General features: G+C 40.4%; 1 protein-coding gene across 1 annotated transcript in view; it reads left to right on the top strand.

Moving 5' to 3' along the window:
- Positions 1-19,568, top strand: part of ahnak (AHNAK nucleoprotein) — a 59,904-nt gene extending 40,336 nt beyond the window's left edge. The window contains exon 6 of the mRNA XM_061900324.1: positions 403-19,568. Within this exon, the coding sequence (XP_061756308.1) occupies positions 403-18,342 (17,940 nt within the window). The 3' untranslated portion in view covers positions 18,343-19,568. The remainder of the gene's footprint in view (positions 1-402) is intronic.
- The last annotated feature ends 2,874 nt before the right edge of the window (positions 19,569-22,442 follow it).

The following is a 22,442-nucleotide window of genomic DNA, read 5'->3' on the forward strand; positions in this document are numbered from 1 at the left end:
CCTGACTCCCACATTTCAGGCATTAATTATTGAACTTTCACAGTATCATGTTAGACCCGCTCGACATCCATTGCTTTCCTCCTCTCTAAGGTTCTCATAGTCATCATTGTCACCGACGTCCCACTGGGTCATTATTGTCACCGATGTCCCACTGGGTCATTATTGTCACCGATGTCCCACTGGGTGTGAGTTTTCCTTGCCCTTATGTGGGCCTACCGAGGATGTCGTGGTGGTTTGTGCAGCCCTTTGAGACACTAGTGATTTAGGGCTATATAAGTAAACATTGATTGATTGATTGATTGATAATTAGGTCTGACCTAAGGTATCCGAACATAGTATTTGCTACTTAATATTTTTTAAATCAATACGTTCTCTCACTTTGTGTTATTTTTCTCTAAACAGGGCGGTGATGATGAGGACTACAAAAGGATTTACACAAAGAAGATCAAACCAAGGCTCAAGTCTGAAGAACTCGGAGACGGAGTGGATGTGCGCACAGAACGGCACAGCAGCACAAGTAGTGACGGCAGCACGATAACAACGATCACCCGCCGTATCACCACCTACACCGTGGACATGCCGACCGGCATCAGTGAGCAACTGGAGCTTTCAGGCCCAGAGTTCAAAGGGCAAAGGCAAGAATCAGGGGCTGGCTCGCCTCATTTAAAGTTGTCACATGGCAGTCCTTCTGGTGACGTGGGAGCTGAAGGAGGGGTTTTCTCTTACAAACTAGGGGGAAACGTAAACACTGGGACTGGGCATGTTTCAATGGGAGGTATGGGAAGTAGTGAGGTATTCACGACAGACAACGAAAACGGAGGGTCTGTACCAGAAAAAGGCAGGTCAATTTTTGTAACATCCATAGGTAAGACACAGATAGGTGACGGGGCAAAGGTGAGGTTACCCGAAGTTACTGTCACTCACCCACATGCAGAGGGATCAGGCACCGTTCACATTCCAAAGGTCTCAATGAGTGGAGGTTACGGAAATACTGGAAGCGACTTAAAAGGTCCTTCTGGAAACACCAAGTTCACTATGCAAACAAAAGTCACCGAGAGCAAATATGTTAAAGGTCCAGAAATGACTATTGAGGGGAAAAAGGGGGATTTTAAATCACCTCAGATAAATGTAACATCATTTGCAACGAAGGGGTCAACTTTTGATGTGGCGACTCCAAAGATAGAGACAAATACTGAAGGCCAAGACAGAAAAGGTGCAAAGGTTAGTTTAAATATAACCAAAGCTGACGTTTCAGGACCGAGCATTGACATGCCAAATGTGGAATTAAACCTAAAAAGCCCTGAACTCAAAGGTGACGTAGATGTGTCAGTACCACATATTGAAGGCGATATAAAAGCTCCCAAAATTGGTATAAAAGGCTCAAAAGTTGACATTAAGGGATCGACTACTGGAATCGAATTTCCAAAAATGAAAATGCCAGAATTCGGTTTGAAAGGTTCAAAACAGGAGGGCCCAGACATTCATGTGAACCTTCCAAAGGCTAATATTGAGGGCAAAGTCCCAGAGGTTGATATTGAAGGCCCTGAATTTCATACTAAAGGACCAGACGTTGACATAGACAGTCAAGGTTGGAAGATCAAAGGACCTGAATTCAAGATGCCGAAAACCTCAGGAATTAATGTCACCATGCCAACTGTGGATCTGAAAGGCTCTAAGTTCAAAGGTGGTGTGTCAGTACCAACTTTTGAGGGGGATATAAAAGTACCAAAAGGCGATTTGGACATCAAAGGCCCAAAATTGGACATCGGAGCGCAAGATGTTGACATTGAGGCGGGTGGGAAAATCAAGGGACCAAAATTCCAGACGGGTAAAATCACAGGACCAAGCATCTCCACGCCCAATGTGGATTTACATCTGAAAGAATCTAACATCAAAGGTAAAGTAGATGTGTCATTACCAACAATTGAAGGAGATATCAAAGCCCCAGAAGTTGAACTACAAGGTGCCAACATTGACATTAAGGGGCCTAAGACTGGATTTGATTTACCAAAAGTCAAAATGCCAAAATTTGGCTTAAAGGGTTCGAAAGTCACTGGTCCTGATGTCGACATAAATCTCCCCAAGGCTAATATTGATGTCGGGATACCTGATGTGGAGATCCGAGGCTCAGAATTTGATATCGATCTGCCGAAAGCTGATTTGGATATTAAAGGTCCAAAATTGGACATCGAAACACCAGATGTTGACATGGACAGTACCGGTTGGAAGATTAAAGGACCTAAACTAAATATGCCCAAAATCTCAGCACCAAACATCTCCATGCCCAGTACGGACTTCAAACTGAAAGGTCCGAAAGTCAAAGGTGATGTAAATGTCTCTGTACCAACTGTCGAAGGAGATATCAGAGCACCAGAAGTTGAACTAAAAGGTGCCAAAGTTGACATTAAGGGCCCTAACACTGGATTTGAGTTACCGAAATTTAAAATGCCAGGATTTGGTGTTAAAGGACCTAAACTGGAGGGTCCAGATGTTAAGATAAACCTCCCCAAAGCTGATATTGATGTCAAGGTTCCTGATGTAGACATTCAAGGCCCAGAATTTGACATCAATCTGCCAAAAGCTGATTTGGACATTAAAGGTCCAAAAGTGGATATTGAAACACCTGACGTTGAAATGGACAGGTCCAGTTGGAAGATTAAAGGACCTAAAATAAATATGCCAAACATCTCAGGACCAAACATCTCCATGCCCAATATGGATTTCAAACTGAAAGGTCCGAAAGTCAAAGGTGATGTAGATGTCTCTGTACCAACTGTCGAAGGAGATATCAAAGCACCAGAAGTTGAACTAAAAAGTGCCAAAGTGGATATTAAAGGCCCTAACACTGGAATTGAGTTCCCGAAATTTAAAATGCCAGGATTTGGTGTTAAAGGACCCAAGCTGGAGGGTCCAGACGTTGACATAAACCTCCCCAAAGTTAACATTGATGTCAAAGTCCCTGATGTTGGCATTCAAGGCCCAGAATTTGACATCAATCAGCCGAAAGCTGATTTGGATATTAAAGGTCCAAAATTGGATATCGAAACACCAGATGTTGACATGGACAGTACCGGTTGGAAGATTAGAGGACCTAAATTAAATATGCCAAAAATCTCAGCACCAAACATCTCCATGCCCAGTATGGACTTCAAACTGAAAGGCCCAAAGGTCAAAGGTGATGTAGATGTCTCTGTACCAACTGTCGAAGGAGATATCAAAGCACCAGAAGTTGAACTAAAAGGAGCCAAAGTTGACATTAAGGGCCCTAGTACTGGATTTGAGTTGCCGAAATTTAAAATGCCAGGATTTGGTGTTAAAGGACCTAAACTGGAGGGTCCAGACGTTGACATAAACCTCCCTAAAGCAAACATTGATGTCAAAGTCCCAGATGTTGACATTAAAGGCCCAGAATTTGACATCAATCTGCCAAAAGCTGATTTGGATATTAAAGGTCCAAAATTGGATATCGAAACACCAGATGTTGACATGGACAGTACCGGTTGGAAGATTAAAGGACCGAAAATAAATATGCCAAAAATATCAGCACCAAACATCTCCATGCCCAATATGGACTTCACACTGAAAGGTCCGAAAGTCAAAGGTGATGTAGATGTCTCTGTACCAACTGTCGAAGGCGATATCAAAGCACCAGAAGTTGAACTAAAAGGTGCCAAAGTTGACATTAAGGGCCCTAGCACTGGATTTGAGTTGTCAAAATTTAAAATGCCAGGATTTGGTGTTAAAGGACCTAAACTTGAGGGTCCAGATGTTAACATAAACCTCCCCAAAGCGAACATTGATGTCAAAGTCCCTGATGTTGACATTCAAGGACCAGAATTTGACATCAATCTGCCGAAAGCTGATGTGGATATTAAAGGTCCAAAATTGGATATCGAAACACCAGATGTTGACATGGACAGTACCGGTTGGAAGATTAAAGGACCTAAATTAAATATGCCAAAAATCTCAGCACCAAACATCTCCATGCCCAATATGGACTTCAAACTGAAAGGTCCGAAAGTCAAAGGTGATGTAGATGTCTCTGTACCAACAATCGAAGGAGATATCAAAGCACCAGAAGTTGAACTAAAAGGTGCCAAAGTTGACATTAAGGGCCCTAGTACTGGATTTGAGTTGCCGAAATTTAAAATGCCAGGATTTGGTGTTAAAGGAACTAAACTTGAGGGTCCAGACGTTGACATAAACCTCCCCAAAGCTAACATTGATGTCAAAGTCCCTGATGTTGACATCCAAGGACCAGAATTTGACATCAATCTGCCGAAAGGTGATTTGGATATGAAAGGTCCAAAATTGGACATCGAAAAACCAGATGTTGACATGGACAGTACCGGTTGGAAGATTAAAGGACCTAAATTAAATATGCCAAAAATCTCAGCACCAAACATCTCCATGCCCAATATGGACTTCAAACTGAAAGGTCCGAAAGTCAAAGGTGATGTAGATGTCTCTGTACCAACTATCGAAGGAGATATCAAAGCACCAGAAGTTGAACTAAAAGGAGCCAAAGTTGACATTAAGGGCCCTAGTACTGGATTTGAGTTGCCGAAATTTAAAATGCCAGGATTTGGTGTTAAAGGACCTAAACTGGAGGGTCCAGACGTTGACTTAAACCTCCCTAAAGCCAACATTGATGTCAAAGTCCCTGATGTTGACATTCAAGGCCCAGAATTTGACATCAATCTGCCAAAAGCTGACTTGGATATTAAAGGTCCAAAATTGGATATCGAAACACCAGAAGTTGACATGGACAGTAGCAGTTGGAAGATTAAAGGACCTAAATTAAATATGCCAAAAATCTCAGCACCCAACATTTCCATGCCCAATGTGGACTTCAAACTTAAAGGCCCAAAGGTCAAAGGGGATTTAGATGTCTCTGTACCAACTGTCGAAGGAGATATCAAAGCACCAGAAGTTGAACTAAAAGGTGCCAAAGTTGACATTAAGGGCCCTAGCACTGGATTTGAGTTGCCGAAATTTAAAATGCCAGGATTTGGTATTAAAGGACCTAAACTGGAAGGTCCAGACGTTGACATAAACCTCCCCAAAGCTAACATTGATGTCAAAGTCCCTGATGTTGACATTCAAGGCCCAGAATTTGACATCAATCTGCCGAAAGCTGACTTGGATATCAAAGGCCCAAAATTGGATATCGAAACACCAGATGTTGACATGGACAGTAGCAGTTGGAAGATTAAAGGACCTAAATTAAATATGCCAAAAATCTCAGCACCTAACATCTCCATGCCCAATATGGACTTCAAACTTAAAGGCCCAAAGGTCAAAGGGGATTTAGATGTCTCTGTACCAACTGTCGAAGGAGATATCAAAGCGCCAGAAGTTGAACTAAAAGGTGCCAAAGTTGACATTAAGGGCCCTAGCACTGGATTTGAGTTGCCAAAATTTAAAATGCCAGGATTTGGTGTTAAAGGACCTAAACTGGAGGGTCCAGACGTTGACATAAACCTCCCCAAAGCTAACATTGATGTCAAAGTCCCTGATGTTGACATTCAAGGCCCAGGATTTGACATCAATCTGCCGAAAGCTGATTTGGATATTAAAGGTCCAAAATTGGATATCGAAACACCGGATGTTGACATGGACAGTAGCAGTTGGAAGATTAAAGGACCTAAATTAAATATGCCAAAAATCTCAGCACCCAACATCTCCATGCCCAATGTGGACTTCAAACTTAAAGGCCCAAAGGTCAAAGGTGATGTAGATGTCTCTGTACCAACTGTCGAAGGAGATATCAAAGCACCAGAAGTTGAACTAAAAGGTGCCAAAGTTGACATTAAGGGCCCTAGCACTGGATTTGAGTTGCCGAAATTTAAAATGCCAGGATTTGGTATTAAAGGACCTAAACTGGAAGGTCCAGACGTTGACATAAACCTCCCCAAAGCTAATATTGATGTCAAAGTCCCTGATGTTGACATTCAAGGCCCAGAATTTGACATCAATCTGCCAAAAGCTGACTTGGATATCAAAGGCCCAAAATTGGATATCGAAACACCGGATGTTGACATGGACAGTACCGGTTGGAAGATTAAAGGACCTAAATTAAATATGCCAAAAATCTCAGCACCAAACATCTCCATGCCCGATATGGACTTCAAACTGAAAGGCCCAAAGGTCAAAGGAGATGTAGATGTACCAACTATTCAAGGAGATATAAACGCACCAGGATTGGATATCAAAGGTCCAAAAGCAGACTTGAAAGGACCTAATGTTGGTTTTGGATTGCCAAAATTCAAAATGCCAGAGTTTGGCTTTAAAGGACCTAAAATTGAGGGTCCAGATGTTGACATAAACCTACCCAAGGCTAACATTGATGTCAAAATTCCCGATGTAGGCATTCACAGCCCAGACGTTGACATTAATCTGCCCAAAGCTGATTTGGACTTTAAAAGTCCAAAATTGGATATCGAAACACTTGATGTTGACATTGACACTCCCGGTTGGAAGATAAAGGGACCTAAACTAAAGATGCCAAAAATCTCAGGACCTAACATCTCCATGCCCAATGTGGACTTACATCTGAAAGGCCCCAAGGTCAAAGGAGATGTAGATGTGTCATTACCAACTGTTGAGGGAGATATCAAAGCACCAGAAATTGATATTAAAGGTCCAAGTGCTGACATTAAGGGGCATGTTGACATCCCCAGTCCTAGTGGTAAGATCAAAGGAACTAAGTTTAAGATGCCAAAACTTACAGGACCTCACATATCTCTACCAGATGTGAATTTCAATCTAAAAGGCCCAAAAGTCAAAGGTGATCTAGATGTGTCAGTACCAAACATCGAGGGAGACATAAAAGCACCAGAACTTGATATCAAAGGTAAAAAAGTTGATGCAAAAGGTCCTTCAATTGGTTTTGGATTACCTAAATTCAAAATGCCAGAATTTGGATTTAAAAGCTCAAAACCGGAGGGTCCTGAAGTGGCTGTGAAACTTCCGAAGAGTGATATTTCCATCAAGGTCCCCGACGTTGACATTGAAGCTCCAAAACTGGACATCAAAGGACCAGATTTGGACATTGACACTTCAAGTGGTAAGATCAAAGGACCAAAATTCAAGATGCCAAAAATTTCGGGCCCACATATCTCCATGCCTGATGTGGATTTCAATATGAAGGGTCCTAAACTCAAAGGTGATGTAGATGTGTCCGTGCCAACAATTGAAGGAGATATCAAAGCACCAGGAGTGGACATTAAAGGCCCAAATGTTGACATTAAGGGACCTAAGGCTGGATTTGAATTACCAAAAATGAAAATGCCAGATTTAGGCTTCAAAGGTCCGAAACTAGAGGGGCCTGACATTGATGTCAACCTTCCAAAGGCTAATATTGATGTCAATATGCCTGATGTTGATATTCAAGGTCCAGAAGTTGATATCAATCTGCCGAAAGCTGATTTGGACATCAAAGGTCCTAAAGTGGACATTGAAGTACCAGATATCGACAGTCCCAGTTGGAAGCTCAAGGGGCCTAACTTTAAAATGCCAAAAATATCAGGCCCCAACATCACCATGCCAAACCTAGACTTCCATCTTAAAGGCCCAAAACTTAAAGGTGATGTAGATGTGTCAGTACCAACTATTGAAGGAGAAATAAACGCACCAGAAGTGGATATCAAAGGCCCAAAAGTTGACATTAAGGGACCGAAGACTGGATTTGAATTACCAAAAATGAAAATGCCAGATTTCGGCTTCAAGGGTCCAAAACTAGAGGGCCCTGACATTGACGTCAACCTTCCAAAGGCTAATATTGATGTCAAGGTCCCAGAGGTTGATATTAAAGGCGCTAATGTTGATGTCAATCTTCCAAAAGCTGATTTGGACATCAAAGGCCCTAAGGTGGACATTGAAGGACCAGACATTGACAGTTCCAGTTGGAAGTTTAAAGGACCTAATTTCAAAATGCCAAAAATTTCAGGCCCGAGCATATCCATGCCAGATGTGGATTTCAATATGAAAAGCCCTAAACTCAAAGGTGATATAGATGTGTCGGTGCCAACAATTGAAGGAGATATCAACGCACCAGGAATTGACATAAAAGGCCCAAAAGTTGACATTAAGGGGCCTAAAGCTGGATTTGAATTACCAAAAATGAAAATGCCAGGTTTCGGCTTCAAGGGTCCAAAACTAGAGGGCCCTGACATTGACGTCAACCTTCCAAAGGCTAATATTGATGTCAGTCTTCCAAAAGCTGATTTGGACATCAAAGGTCCTAAAGTGGACATTGAAGGACCAGATATCGACAGTCCCAGTTGGAAGCTCAAGGGGCCTAACTTTAAGATGCCAAAAATATCAGGCCCGAACATCACCATGCCAAACCTAGACTTCAATCTCAAAGGCCCAAAACTTAAAGGTGATGTAGATGTGTCAGTACCAACTATCGAAGGAGATATCAACGCACCAGGATTAGACATAAAAGGCCCAAATGTTGACATTAAGGGGCCTAAGGCTGGATTTGAATTACCAAAAATGAAAATGCCCCAATTTGGTTTCAAAGGTTCAAAGATCGAAGGTCCGGACATTGATGTGGACCTTCCTCAGGGTAATATTGATGTCAAGGTTCCTGAGGTTGATGTCAGTCTTCCAAAAGCTGATTTGGACATCAAAGGCCCAAAGGTGGACATTCAAGGACCAGACATTGACAGTTCCAGTTGGAAGTTTAAAGGACCTAATTTTAAGATGCCAAAAATTTCAGGCCCAAGCATATCCATGCCAGATGTGGATTTCAATATGAAAAGCCCTAAACTCAAAGGTGATATAGATGTGTCAGTGCCAACAATTGAAGGAGACATCAACGCACCAGGAATTGACATAAAAGGCCCAAAAGTTGACATCAAGGGGCCTAAAGCTGGATTTGAATTACCAAAAATGAAAATGCCAGATTTTGGCTTCAAGGGTCCAAAACTAGAGGGCCCTGACATTGATGTCAACCTTCCAAAGGCTGATTTGGACATCAAAGGACCTAAAGTGGACATTGAAGGACCAGATATCGACAGTCCCAGTTGGAAGCTCAAGGGGCCTAACTTTAAGATGCCAAAAATATCAGGCCCCAACATCACCATGCCAAACCTGGACTTTCATCTTAAAGGCCCAAAACTTAAAGGTGATGTAGATGTGTCAGTACCAACTATTGAAGGAGAAATAAATGCACCAGAAGTGGATATCAAAGGCCCAAAAGTTGACATTAAGGGATCAAAGACTGGATTTGAGTTACCAAAAATGACAATGCCAGATTTCGGCTTCAAGGGTCCGAAACTAGAGGGCCCTGACATTGACGTCAACCTTCCAAAGGCTAGTATTGATGTCAAGGTCCCAGAGGTGGACATTAAAGGCCCTAATGTTGATGTCAATCTTCCAAAAGCTGATTTGGACATCAAAGGCCCTAAAGTGGACATTGACGGACCAGATATCGACAGTCACAGTTGGAAGCTTAAGGGGCCTAACTTTAAGATGCCAAAAATATCAGGCCCCAACATCACCATGCCAAACCTAGACTTCCATCTTAAAGGCCCAAAACTTAAAGGTGATGTAGATGTGTCAGTACCAACTATTGAAGGAGATATCAACGCTCCAGGAATTGACATAAAAGGCCCAAAAGTTGACATTAAGGGGTCTAAAGCTGGATTTGAATTACCAAAAATGAAAATGCCCCAATTTGGTTTCAAAGGTTCAAAGCTCGAAGGTCCGGACATTGATGTGGACCTTCCTCAGGGTAATATTGATGTCAAGGTTCCTGAGGTTGATGTCAGTCTTCCAAAAGCTGATTTGGACATAAAAGGCCCAAAGGTGGACATTCAAGGACCAGATATTGACAGTCCCAGTTGGAAGTTTAAAGGACCTAATTTTAAGATGCCAAAAATTTCGGGCCCAAGCCTATCCATGCCAGATGTGGATTTCAATATGAAAAGCCCTAAACTCAAAGGTGATGTAGATGTGTCAGTGCCAACAATTGAAGGAGATATCAACGCACCAGGAATTGACATAAAAGGCCCAAATGTTGACATTAAGGGGCCTAAGGGCGGATTTGAATTACCAAAAATGAAAATGCCAGATTTCGGCTTCAAGGGTCCTAAACTAGAGGGCCCTGACATTGACATTAAAGGCCCTAATGTTGATGTTAATCTTCCAAAAGCTGACTTGGACATCAAAGGTCCTAAAGTGGACATTGAAGGACCAGATATCGACAGTCCCAGTTGGAAGCTCAAGGGGCCTAACTTTAAGATGCCAAAAATATCAGGACCCAACATCACCATGCCAAACTTAGACTTCAATCTTAAAGGCCCAAAACTTAAAGGTGATTTAGATGTGTCAGTACCAACTGTTGAAGGAGAAATAAATGCTCCAGAAGTGGATATCAAAGCCCCAAAAGTTGACATTAAGGGTCCGAAGACTGGATTTGAATTACCAAAAATGAAAATGCCCCAATTTGGTGTCAAAGGTTCAAAGCTCGAAGGTCCGGACATTGATGTGGACCTTCCTCAGGGTAATATTGATGTCAAGGTTCCTGAGGTTGATGTCAGTCTTCCAAAAGCTGATTTGGACATAAAAGGCCCAAAGGTGGACATTCAAGGACCAGATATTGACAGTCCCAGTTGGAAGTTTAAAGGACCTAATTTTAAGATGCCAAAAATCTCAGGCCCAAGCATATCCATGCCAGATGTGGATTTCAATATGAAAAGCCCTAAATTCAAAAGTGATGTAGATGTGTCAGTGCCAACAATTGAAGGAGATATCAAAGCACCAGGAATTGACATAAAAGGCCCAAATGTTGACATTAAGGGGCCTAAGGCTGGATTTGAATTACCAAAAATGAAGATGCCAGATTTCGGCTTCAAGGGTCCAAAACTAGAGGCCCCTGACATTGACATTAAAGGCCCTAATATTGATGTCAATCTTCCAAAAGCTGATTTGGACATCAAAGGTCCTAAAGTGGACATTGAAGGACCAGATATCGACAGTCCCAATTGGAAGCTCAAGGGGCCTAACTTTAAGATGCCAAAAATATCAGGCCCCAACATCACCATGCCAAACCTAGACTTCAATCTTAAAGGCCCAAAACTTAAAGGTGATGTCGATGTGTCAGTACCAACTATTGAAGGAGAAATAAATGCACCAGAAGTGGATATCAAAGGCCCAAATGTTGACATTAAGGGACCGAAGACCGGATTTGAATTTCCAAAAATAAAAATGCCCCAATTTGGTTTCAAAGGTCCAAAGCTCGAAGGTCCGGACATTGATGTTGATCTTCCTCAGGGTAATATTGATGTCAAAGTTCCTGATGTTGATGTCAAGCTTCCAAAAGCTGATTTGGACATCAAAGGCCCAAAGGTGGACATTCAAGGACCAGATGTTGACATGGACAGTCCCAGTTGGAAACTCAAGGGGCCTAATTTTAAGATGCCAAAAATCTCAGGCCCAAGCCTATCCATGCCAGATGTGGATTTCAATATGAAAAGCCCTAAACTCAAAGGTGATGTAGATGTGTCCGTGCCAACAATTGAAGGAGATATCAAAGCACCAGGAATTGACATAAAAGGCCCGAATGTTGACATTAAGGGGCCTAAAGCTGGATTTGAATTACCAAAAATGAAAATGCCAGATTTCGGCTTCAAGGGTCCTAAACTAGAAGGTCCTGACATTGACGTCAACCTTCCAAAGGCTAATATTGATGTCAGTCTTCCAAAAGCTGATTTGGACATCAAAGGTCCTAAAGTGGACATTGAAGGACCAGATATCGACAGTCCCAGTTGGAAGCTCAAGGGGCCTAATTTTAAGATGCCAAAAATATCGGGCCCCAACATCTCCATGCCAAACCTAGACCTAGATATTAAAGGCCCAAAACTTAAAGGTAATGTAGATGTGTCAGTACCAACCATTGAAGGAGAAATAAACGCACCAGAATTAGATATCAAAGGCCCAAATGTTGACATCAAGGGACCGAAGACAGGATTCGAATTACCAAAAATAAAAATGCCCCAATTTGGTTTCAAAGGTACAAAGCTTGAAGGTCCAGACATTGATGTGGACCTTCCTCGGGCTAATATTGATGTGAACGTCCCTGGGGTTGATCTCAGTCTTCCAAAAACTGATTTGGACATCACTGGACCAAATGTTGACATTGACAGTGGTAAGATCAAGGGGTCAAAATTAAAGATACCAAAACTTTCAGGACCAAACATCACTTTGCCAGATGTGGATTTTCATCTAAAAGGTCCTAAAGGCAAAGGTGGTGCAGCTGTGTCAGTGCCAAGTATTGAGGGAGACTTAAAAGGGCCAGAACTGGACATCAAAGGCCCCAAAGTTGACATTCAAGGGACAAAGAGTGGATTTGACTTATCGAAGATAAAAATGCCAGATTTTGGCGTCAAAGGTCCCAAACTAGAAGGACCAGAAGTTGACATAAACCTCCCAAAATTCAAGGGTGACATTGAAGGAAACATACAATTACCAAAGGCTGAAATTGACGCCCCAGATGTCACGCTTGAAGTTCCTGAAATCGGCGGTAAGAAATCGAAATTCAAAATGCCGAAGTTTGGATTCCGGGGTCCAAAGAAAGGTAAAGTTGATATAAAAGTACCAGGCGTTGCTGTAAAAGGTCCCAAGTTGGAGAGTCCCGATGTTAACATTAAACTACCCAAGGCAAATGTTGATCTTGACATTGACAGTCCCAGCAGTAAGATCAAGGGGCCAAAATTCAAGATGCCAGATGTGGACTTCCATCTGAAAGGCCCTAAAATTACAAGTGATTTGAACATGACAGTCCCAAATATTGAGGGAGATATCAAGGGACCCTCAATTGATATCAAAGGTCCAGAAGGTGACATCAAAGGACCTAGTGCTGGGTTTGAAATGCCAAAATTCAAGATGCCACAATTTGGATTCAAAAGTCCACAATTGCAGGGTCCTGACATTGATATAGACCTTCCCAAAGCTAATATTAATGCTAAGATCCCTGAGGTTGACCTTAAAGGCCCTGAAGTTGACGTCAGTTTTCCGAAAGCTGATTTGAACATCAAAAGCCCAAAGGTGGACATTCAAGGACCAGATGTTGACATGGACAGTCCCAGTTGGAAACTCAAGGGGCCTAATTTCAAGATGCCAAAAATCTCTGGCCCAAGCCTATCCAGGCCAGATGTGGATTTCAATATGAAGGGTCCTAAAGTCAAAGGTGATGTAGATGTGTCCGTGCCAACAATTGAGGGAGATATCAACGCAGCAGGAATTGACATAAAAGGCCCAAATGTCGACATTAAAGGGCCTAAGGCTGGATTTGAATTACCAAAAATGAAAATGCCAGGTTTCGGCTTCAAGGGTCCAAAACTAGAGGGCCCTGACATTGACATTAAAGGCCCTAATACTGATGTCAATCTTCCAAAAGCTGATTTGGACATCAAAGGTCCTAAAGTGGACATTGAAGGACCGGATATTGACAGTCCCAGTTGGAAACTCAAGGGGCCTAATTTTAAGATGCCAAAAATCTCAGGCCCAAGCCTATCCATGCCTGATGTAGATTTCAATATGAAGGGTCCTAAACTCAAAGGTGATGTAGATGTTTCGGTGCCAACAATTGAAGGAGATATCGAAGCACCAGGAATTGACATACAAGGCCCAAATGTTGACATTAAGGGGCCTAAGGCTGGATTTGAATTACCAAAAATAAAAATGCCAGGTTTCGGCTTCAAGGGTCCAAAACTAGAGGGCCCTGACATTGACGTCAACCTTCCAAAGGCTAATATTGATGTCAGTCTTCCAAAAGCTGATTTAGACATCAAAGGTCCTAAAGTGGACATTGAGGGACCAGATATCGACAGTCCCAGTTGGAAACTCAAGGGGCCTAATTTTAAGATGCCAAAAATCTCAGGCCCAAGCCTATCCATGCCAGATGTGGATTTCAATATGAAGGGTCCTAAACTCAAAGGTGATGTAGATGTGTCCGTGCCAACAATTGAAGGAGATATCAAAGCACCAGGAATTGACATAAAAGGCCCGAATGTTGACATTAAGGGGCCTAAGGGTGGATTTGAACTACCAAAAATGAAAATGCCAGATTTCGGCTTCAAGGGTCCTAAACTAGAAGGGCCTGACATTGACGTCAACCTTCCAAAGGCTAATATTGATGTCAGTCTTCCAAAAGCTGATTTGGACATCAAAGGTCCTAAAGTGGACATTGAGGGACCAGATATCGACAGTCCCAGTTGGAAACTCAAGGGGCCTAATTTTAAGATGCCAAAAATCTCAGGCCCAAGCCTATCCATGCCAGATGTGGATTTCAATATGAAGGGTCCTAAACTCAAAGGTGATGTAGATGTGTCCGTGCCAACAATTGAAGGAGATATCAACGCACCAGGAATTGACATAAAAGGCCCAAATGTTGACATTAAGGGGCCTAAGGGTGGATTTGAATTACCAAAAATGAAAATGCCAGGTTTCGGCTTCAAGGGTCCAAAACTAGAGGGCCCTGACATTGACGTCAACCTTCCAAAGGCTAATATTGACGTCAAGGTCCCTAATATTGATGTCAATCTTCCAAAAGCTGATTTGGACATCAAAGGTCCTAAAGTGGACATTCAAGGACCAGATATTGACAGTCCCAGTTGGAAACTCAAAGGGCCTAATTTTAAAATGCCAAAAATCTCAGGCCCAAGCCTATCCATGCCAGATGTGGATTTCAATATGAAGGGTCCTAAACTCAAAGGTGATGTAGATGTGTCCATGCCAACAATTGAAGGAGATATCAATGCACCAGGAATTGACATAAAAGGCCCAAATGTCGACATTAAGGGGCATAAATCTGGATTTGGATTACCCAAAATGAAAATGCCAGGTTTCGGTTTCAAGGGTCCAAAACTAGAGGGCCCTGACATTGACGTCAACCTTCCAAAGGCTAATATTGATGTCAGTCTTCCAAAAGCTGATTTGGACATAAAAGGCCCAAAGGTGGACATTGAAGGACCAGATATTGACAGTCCCAGTTGGAAACTCAAAGGGCCTAATTTTAAGATGCCAAAAATCTCAGGCCCAAGCCTATCCATGCCAGATGTGGATTTCAATATGAAGGGTCCTAAACTCAAAGGTGATGTAGATGTGTCTATGCCAACAATTGAAGGAGATATCAATGCACCAGGAATTGACATAAAAGGCCCAAATGTCGACATTAAGGGGCATAAATCTGGATTTGGATTACCCAAAATGAAAATGCCAGGTTTCGGTTTCAAGGGTCCAAAACTAGAGGGCCCTGACATTGACGTCAACCTTCCAAAGGCTAATATTGATGTCAGTCTTCCAAAAGCTGATTTGGACATAAAAGGCCCAAAGGTGGACATTGAAGGACCAGATATTGACAGTCCCAGTTGGAAACTCAAAGGGCCTAATTTTAAGATGCCAAAAATCTCAGGCCCAAGCCTATCCATGCCAGATGTGGATTTCAATATGAAGGGTCCTAAACTCAAAGGTGATGTAGATGTGTCCGTGCCAACAATTGAAGGAGATATCAAAGCACCTGGAGTGGACATAAAAGGCCCAAATGTTGACATTAAGGGGCCTAAGGGTGGATTTGAATTACCAAAAATGAAAATGCCAGGTTTCGGCTTCAAGGGTCCAAAACTAGAGGGCCCTGACATTGACGTCAACCTTCCAAAGGCTAATATTGATGTCAACGTCCCTAACGTTGATGTCAATCTTCCAAAAGCTGATTTGGACATCAAAGGCCCTAAAGTGGACATTCAAGGACCAGATGTTGACATGGACAGTCCGAGTTGGAAGATAAAGGGACCAAATTTTAAGATGCCAAAAATCTCAGGTCCAAATATCTCCATGCCCGATGTAAATTTTAATATGAAAGGCCCTAAACTCAAAGGTGATGTCGATGTGTCAGTTCCAACAATGAAAGGAGATATCGAAGCACCAGGAATTGATATAAAAGGCTCAAATGTCGACATTAAGGGGCATAAGTCTGGATTTGGATTGCCCAAAATGAAAATGCCAGAGTTTGGCTTCAATAGTCCAAAACTAGAAAGCCCTGACATTGACGTCAACCTTCCAAAGGCTAATATTGATGTCAAGGTCCCAGAGGTTGACATTAAAGGCCCTAATGTTGATGTCAGTCTTCCAAAAGCTGATTTGGATATCAAAGGACCTAAAGTGGACATTGAAGGACCAGATGTTGACATCAACAGTCCCAGTTGGAAGCTCAAGGGACCTAATGTAAAAATGCCAAAAATTTCAGGGCCCAACATCAGTATGCCAAATCTGGACTTCAATCTTAAAGGCCCAAAACTCAAAGGTGATGTAGATGTGTCTGTACCAACTTTTGAAGGAGATATAAATACACCAGAAGTGGATATCAAAGGCCCAAAGATTGACATTGAGGGACCAAAGACAGGATTTGAACTTCCAAGTATAAAAATGCCACAATTTGGCTTCAAAGGGTCAAATGTCAAGGGTCCAGGTATTGATGTCAAAGTCCCCGAGGTTGGCCTTCAAGGCCCTGAAGTTGATGTCAGTCTTCCCAAAGGTAACTTAGACATAAAAGGCCCCAAAGTGGACATCCAAGGACCGGATGTTGACATGGACAGTCCCAGTTGGAAAATCAAGGGACCAAAATTCAAGATGCCAAAAATCTCAGGACCAAACATATCGATGCCCGATGTGGATTTTAATATGGAAGGCTCTAAACTCAAGGGTGATATCGATGTGTCCGTACCAAACATAGAAGGGGACATCAAAGCACCAGCAGTGGATATCAAAGGTCCAAAGGTTCACATTGAGAACCCTACGACTGGAATTTCCTTTCCAAAATTTAAAATGCCTGAATTCGGCCTTAAAAGTCCAAATCTGGAAGGTCCGAACATTGACGTCAACGTTCCAAAGGCTGATATTGATATCAAGGTTCCAAAGGTCGACATAGAAGGACCAGATGTTGACATTGGGAGCCCGAGTGGTAATATCAAGGGACCTAAATTAAAGCTCCCTGGAGGAAAGATCACAATGCCAAAAGTTGATTTAAATGTGAAAAGTCCTGGCCTCAAAGGTAATATGGATGTGACAGCACCACATTTTGGTGGAAAAATAAAAACACCAGAGTTGGACTTAAAAAGTCCAACAGTTGACATCAAAGGCTCGAGGGGTGAATTTGAAGGTCCCAGTATCAAAGGAAATGTGGATGCTTCCTATCCTGATGTAGATGTTAACATCAAAGGGAAAAAGGGTAAATTCAAACTTCCTAAAGTCACAGGAAAGGGAAAGAAATCTAATTTTGAGACCGAAACACCAACAATTGACGTAGATGTAGATACACCTAAGATTAATGTCCACGGAACAAAAGTTAAAAAGCCACTGTTTGGTAAACTACATTTTCCTGATGTGGAATTTGATATCAAATCCCCAAAAGTAAAAGGTGATGGATCTTTATCTGAGGAGCTGAAATCCCCCAACATCGGCTTGCACGGTTCTGTTAGCAACAGTCAGGACTTTGGCCTTGAAGGCTCGGATGTGACCTTAAAGATACCCCAAATGAGAATGTCAGGTTTTGAATCCGACAGAGCAATCGGTGGCCTTCGATATCCAGAGGGTACAGTGAAATTTCCAAAGCTCAAGATCCCAAGGTTCGGTTTTAGTCTGCCCCACTTTGAGGACCAGGCAAGTGGTGGAACGGTTGCGGCTAGTGGAGAGCTTCACGGCTCACAGAGTATCGCAGCTTCTAGTCCGGAAATAAGGCAAAGTGAAGGAAAAATAAAGGTTAAGATACCAAATTTTTTTGGAAAATCAAAAGCAAAGGGCCGGAGTGCAGGTGACCTTCGGGGATCAGAGGTAGAACTGAGTACAGGTGGAAAAGGCAAGGTCTCGAAAGAATTCAGTGTACATAGTGTAGAGGGGAAGTTACATTTAGAGGGTGATGCTGGACTCAGTGTTTCGCCCAAAAGCAAGTCTGCGTCACTGGATCTTTACAAAAAGTCAAGGCATCGCTCCACGAGCGATGAGGGTGGGCTGGCAGTTCGTTCCCCTTCGGGACACCTCGAAGGGGAGGGCGCTGATATTTCACTCGACCTTAAAGGAACAAAGATCAAAGGAAAGAAAGGCAAGTTGAAGTTTGGGACCTTCGGGGGTCTGGGTTCCAAGTCCAAGGGCTCGTATGAAGTGACGTACGGTGAGGGTAGTGCAGAGGGAGTGGAGGGAAGCGCGGGCGTGTCGTTGACCACGCCCAAATCGAGGCTGTCGTCGACGTCGTCGTCGTCCAGCAGTGACATTGGGGCAAAGGGTGCGTTCAAATTCCCTAAAATTGAACTCTCTGTATCACCGAAAGACGAATAATCAGGTGATGACTTAAAAAACTCAATCAATTAAATACAGTCGTGCTCATAAGTTAACATACCCTGGGAGAATTTAATATTTCTTGGCCATTTTTAAGAGAATATGAATGATAACACAAACACCTTTCTTCTGCTCATGCCTAATGGTGGCATCTTTCATCCAATGCTTAGTCATGGGGAAGGCAAAATAATTGTCAAAAGGATCTGCGAGAAAAAGGTGATTAAACTCCATAAAACAGGAAAGGGGTATAAAAAGATATCCAAGGAATCGAGAATACCAATCAGCAGTGTTGAAACACTGATTAAGAAGTGGAAATATGAGGGATTCTTTTAGACCGGCACAGATTTCAGCCGCAACAGCCAGGGAAAATTGTTCGAGATGCAAAGAAAAATCCACAGAAATACAGGACTCTCTGAGAAATTGTGTCGTGGCTGTTTCAAAATGCACAACAAGGAGGCACTTGAAGAAAAATGGGCTGCACGGTCGAGAACAAATCCAAAATTCTCCCAGGGTATGTAAACTCATTAGCACAACTTTATGTTCTTCCAGTCCGGGAAATACATCAAAGCCAGAGAGAAAATGAATACAAGTCATCTCATAAGCGACATATAAAACCCCATCAAACTGTAAATAAGATCAAAATGTATTAATAGATATTGTTTTTTTTGTACATAGTCAAGATTTATTGCGCATATACCATCAAATGACTTCATTACGGTTATTTTGTCCTGTTTCATTCAATTAAAACGTGTCGATAAACGGTTGTGGTATGTGTTCCGTGCAGGGTCTGTTCCGCAGAACAGATGGATAGTCGTCGTTTGAAGGAAAGTCTTGTCCGTACATTTATAAAGTTTTACTTCAACGCTTGGATTTTTTTCGTGTTACCTGGCGCAGAAACATTTCTCCATCCTAAACCGGCCCCTGTGTAACGTATGCTTTTATTGTGAAGTTGTTTAACCCCTCCTAATTGCACAGACAGTCACTATGTTTAGAAACTCATGTATTTTTCCGCACACAGATTTATCCACATTTTATTTTTTTTTCCCGCTCCATTTTAATCTGTTTTATTGTACAGTTCTGGTCGCATCTACTCCCATTACGCAAATAAAAATGAAATGAAATGTCATCGTCGGTGTTCATACATTTATCATGTCTGTGATCAGAATTGTTCTACCTTCCATTTGTGTGCATCCTGTCCGATAAAATAAATAAATTGTATAGAATTACTGGCGAGTGTTGGTTTCTTCTTATTGTTTTTGTTAATGAGGGGCAATATTTTTCAACCCTTTTTTTGAGCCTAGGCACATTTTTCGTGTTGAAAAAATGCAGAGGCACACCACCAGGAGAAAACTTGAACAAAAACGAAACTCAGTATACAGTAAAAAGTAATTGGTTATGACTTTAAAGCATAACTTAGTTTGAGTTTTTTGCTGTTTTCCTGTGTGTAGTGTCTTAGTTCTTGTCTTTTTTTGAGTATTTTCCTGTAGCAGTTTCATGTCTTACTTTGAGCCATGTTTCCCGTATCTACTTAGTTTTAGCAATCAAGACTATTTCAGTTGTTTTTAATCCTTCTTTTTGGGGACATTGTTGATTTTCATGTCATGTTCGGATGTGGACGCCGTCTTTGCTCCACTGTAAGTCTTTGCTGTCGTCCAGCATTCTGTTTTTTGTTTACTTTGTAGCCGGTTCGGGTTTAGCATACTTGCCAACCTTGTGACCTCACAATTTGGGAGATTGGTGGGCGTTTGGGGGGGGGGGGGCAGTTGAGGTGGGCGGGGTGGGCCGGGGGGCGGGGTTAAGGGGGGAGGAGTATATTTATAGCTAGAATTCACTGAAATTCAAGTAATTCTTTTATATATATATATACATATATATATATGTATAAAAATACTTGAATTTCAGTTTAATTTCATATATATATATATATATATATATATATATATATATATACATATATATATATATATATATATATATAAATATATATATATATATATATATATATATATATATATATATATATATATATATACAATTGTGACATTTTCTGTGATTTTTAAAGGATTTTTCTCTAAATAAAAAAAAAAACAACAACTGTACTTCTTCAACTTTATTAAACTGTGGTGCCAAATAGAGGACTAAATGTATTCTTTCTTTGTATTTTGGAAGAAGAAAAAAAAGACAAAATACTGCATGTAATCACAAATTATGTTAATTTATATAAATGCAAAAATATTTTATCAAATATTCCAACCATTTTTTTAATAGAATAGAATATACTAATAATAATGATTTCAAATCAAGTTATCCATCGGATTGTGCAACGTAAAAGTAGCAATATATTTCACGGTAAAATTGTAAAATTTTCTAGGATTTTTACAGCATTTTTCTCTAAATGAAAAAAATAACTGTACTTTTTATACTTTAATAAACTGTGGTACCGAATAGAGGACTAAATGTTTTCTTTCTTTGTATTTTTGAAGAAAAACAACAACAAAATACTGCATGTAATCGCAAATGATATTAATTTATATATATGTAAAAATATATTGCTACACATTCCAACCATTTTTTTAATATAATAGAATATAAATACTACTAATAATGATTTCAAAGCAAGTTATCCACCAAATTTTGCAATGGTAAAATTGTGAATTTTTTTGTGATTTTTACAGCATTTTTCTTTATATTAAAAAAAACCCTGTAGTTTTTATACTTTAATAAACTGTGGTGCCGAATGGAGGACTTAATGTATTCTTTCTTTGTATTTTGGAAGAAAAAAAAGACAAAATACTGCATGTAATCGCAAATTATGTTAATTTATATACATGCAAAAATATATTATCAAATATTCCAACCATTTTTTTTTAACAGAATAGAATATAAATACTAATAATAATGATTTCAAAAAAAGTTTTCCATCAAATTGTGCAATGGTAAAATTGTAAAAATGTTCTTTGTTTTTTACAGCATTTTTCTCTAAATGAAAAAAAAAAATACTTATTATACTTTGATAAACCGTGGTGCTGAATAGAGGACTAAATTTATTCTTTCTTTGTATTTTGGAAGAAAAAAAACAATAAAATACTGCATATAATTGCAAATTATGTTAATTTATATACATGCAAAAATATATTATCAAACATTCCAACCATTTTTTTAATAGAAAATAATATAAATACTAAAAAAAATGATTTCAAAGTTATTCATCAAATTGTGCAATGTAAAAGTAGCAATAGATTTCACGGTCAAATTGTGAAATTTACCGTGGTTTTTACAGCATTTTTCTGTAAATGAGAAAAAAAATGTACTTTTTATACTTTAATAAACTGTTAGTAATTACTGTAAGTATTCACGTTTATTTATGAATTAGAATGCTTTAAAAAAATTTAAAAAAACATCTGTCGTCATGTCTTTCATAGTGATTGTGAACGATATGCAACATTCCCAAAAAAGTGCACTTCCCCTTTAAGTTGTCATGATTGTTCCCTAAAAATGTTTTTTGCAAAGTCTGCAAATGATGTGTTGTTGTTGAGTGCCGGTGCTGTTTGGATCTCGGCAGAGTAGCCGTGTAATACTCTTCCATATCAGTAGGTGGCAGCCTGTAGCTAATTGTTTTGTAGATGTCATAAACAGCGGGATGCAGGGTTCAGGTAAAAAAAAGTGTCAAATACTTAGAAAAATAACCAAAATTAAACAAAAGGGGAGTGCTCCTAAGAAAAGGCATTGAAGCTTAGGGAAGGCTACGCAGAACGAAACTAAAATAAAATGTCACAATTTTACCATTGCACAATCTGATGGATAACTTGCTTTAAAATCATTATTATTAGTATTTATATTATATTCTATTCAAAAAAATGGTTTGAATGTTTGATAATATATTTTTGCATATATATAAATTAACATAATTTGCGATTACATGCAGTATTTTGTTTTTTTTCTTCCAAAATACAAAGAAAGAATACATTTAGTCCTCTATATGTATAAAAAGTACAGTTTTTTTTAAATTTAGAGAAAAATGCTGTAAAAAACACAGTAAATTTCACAATTTTAACATTACTACTTTCACATTGCACAATCTGATGGATAAATTAATTTGA

This window comes from Nerophis ophidion, linkage group LG05, assembly GCF_033978795.1.
Source record: "Nerophis ophidion isolate RoL-2023_Sa linkage group LG05, RoL_Noph_v1.0, whole genome shotgun sequence".
NCBI classification, from domain to species: domain Eukaryota; kingdom Metazoa; phylum Chordata; class Actinopteri; order Syngnathiformes; family Syngnathidae; genus Nerophis; species Nerophis ophidion.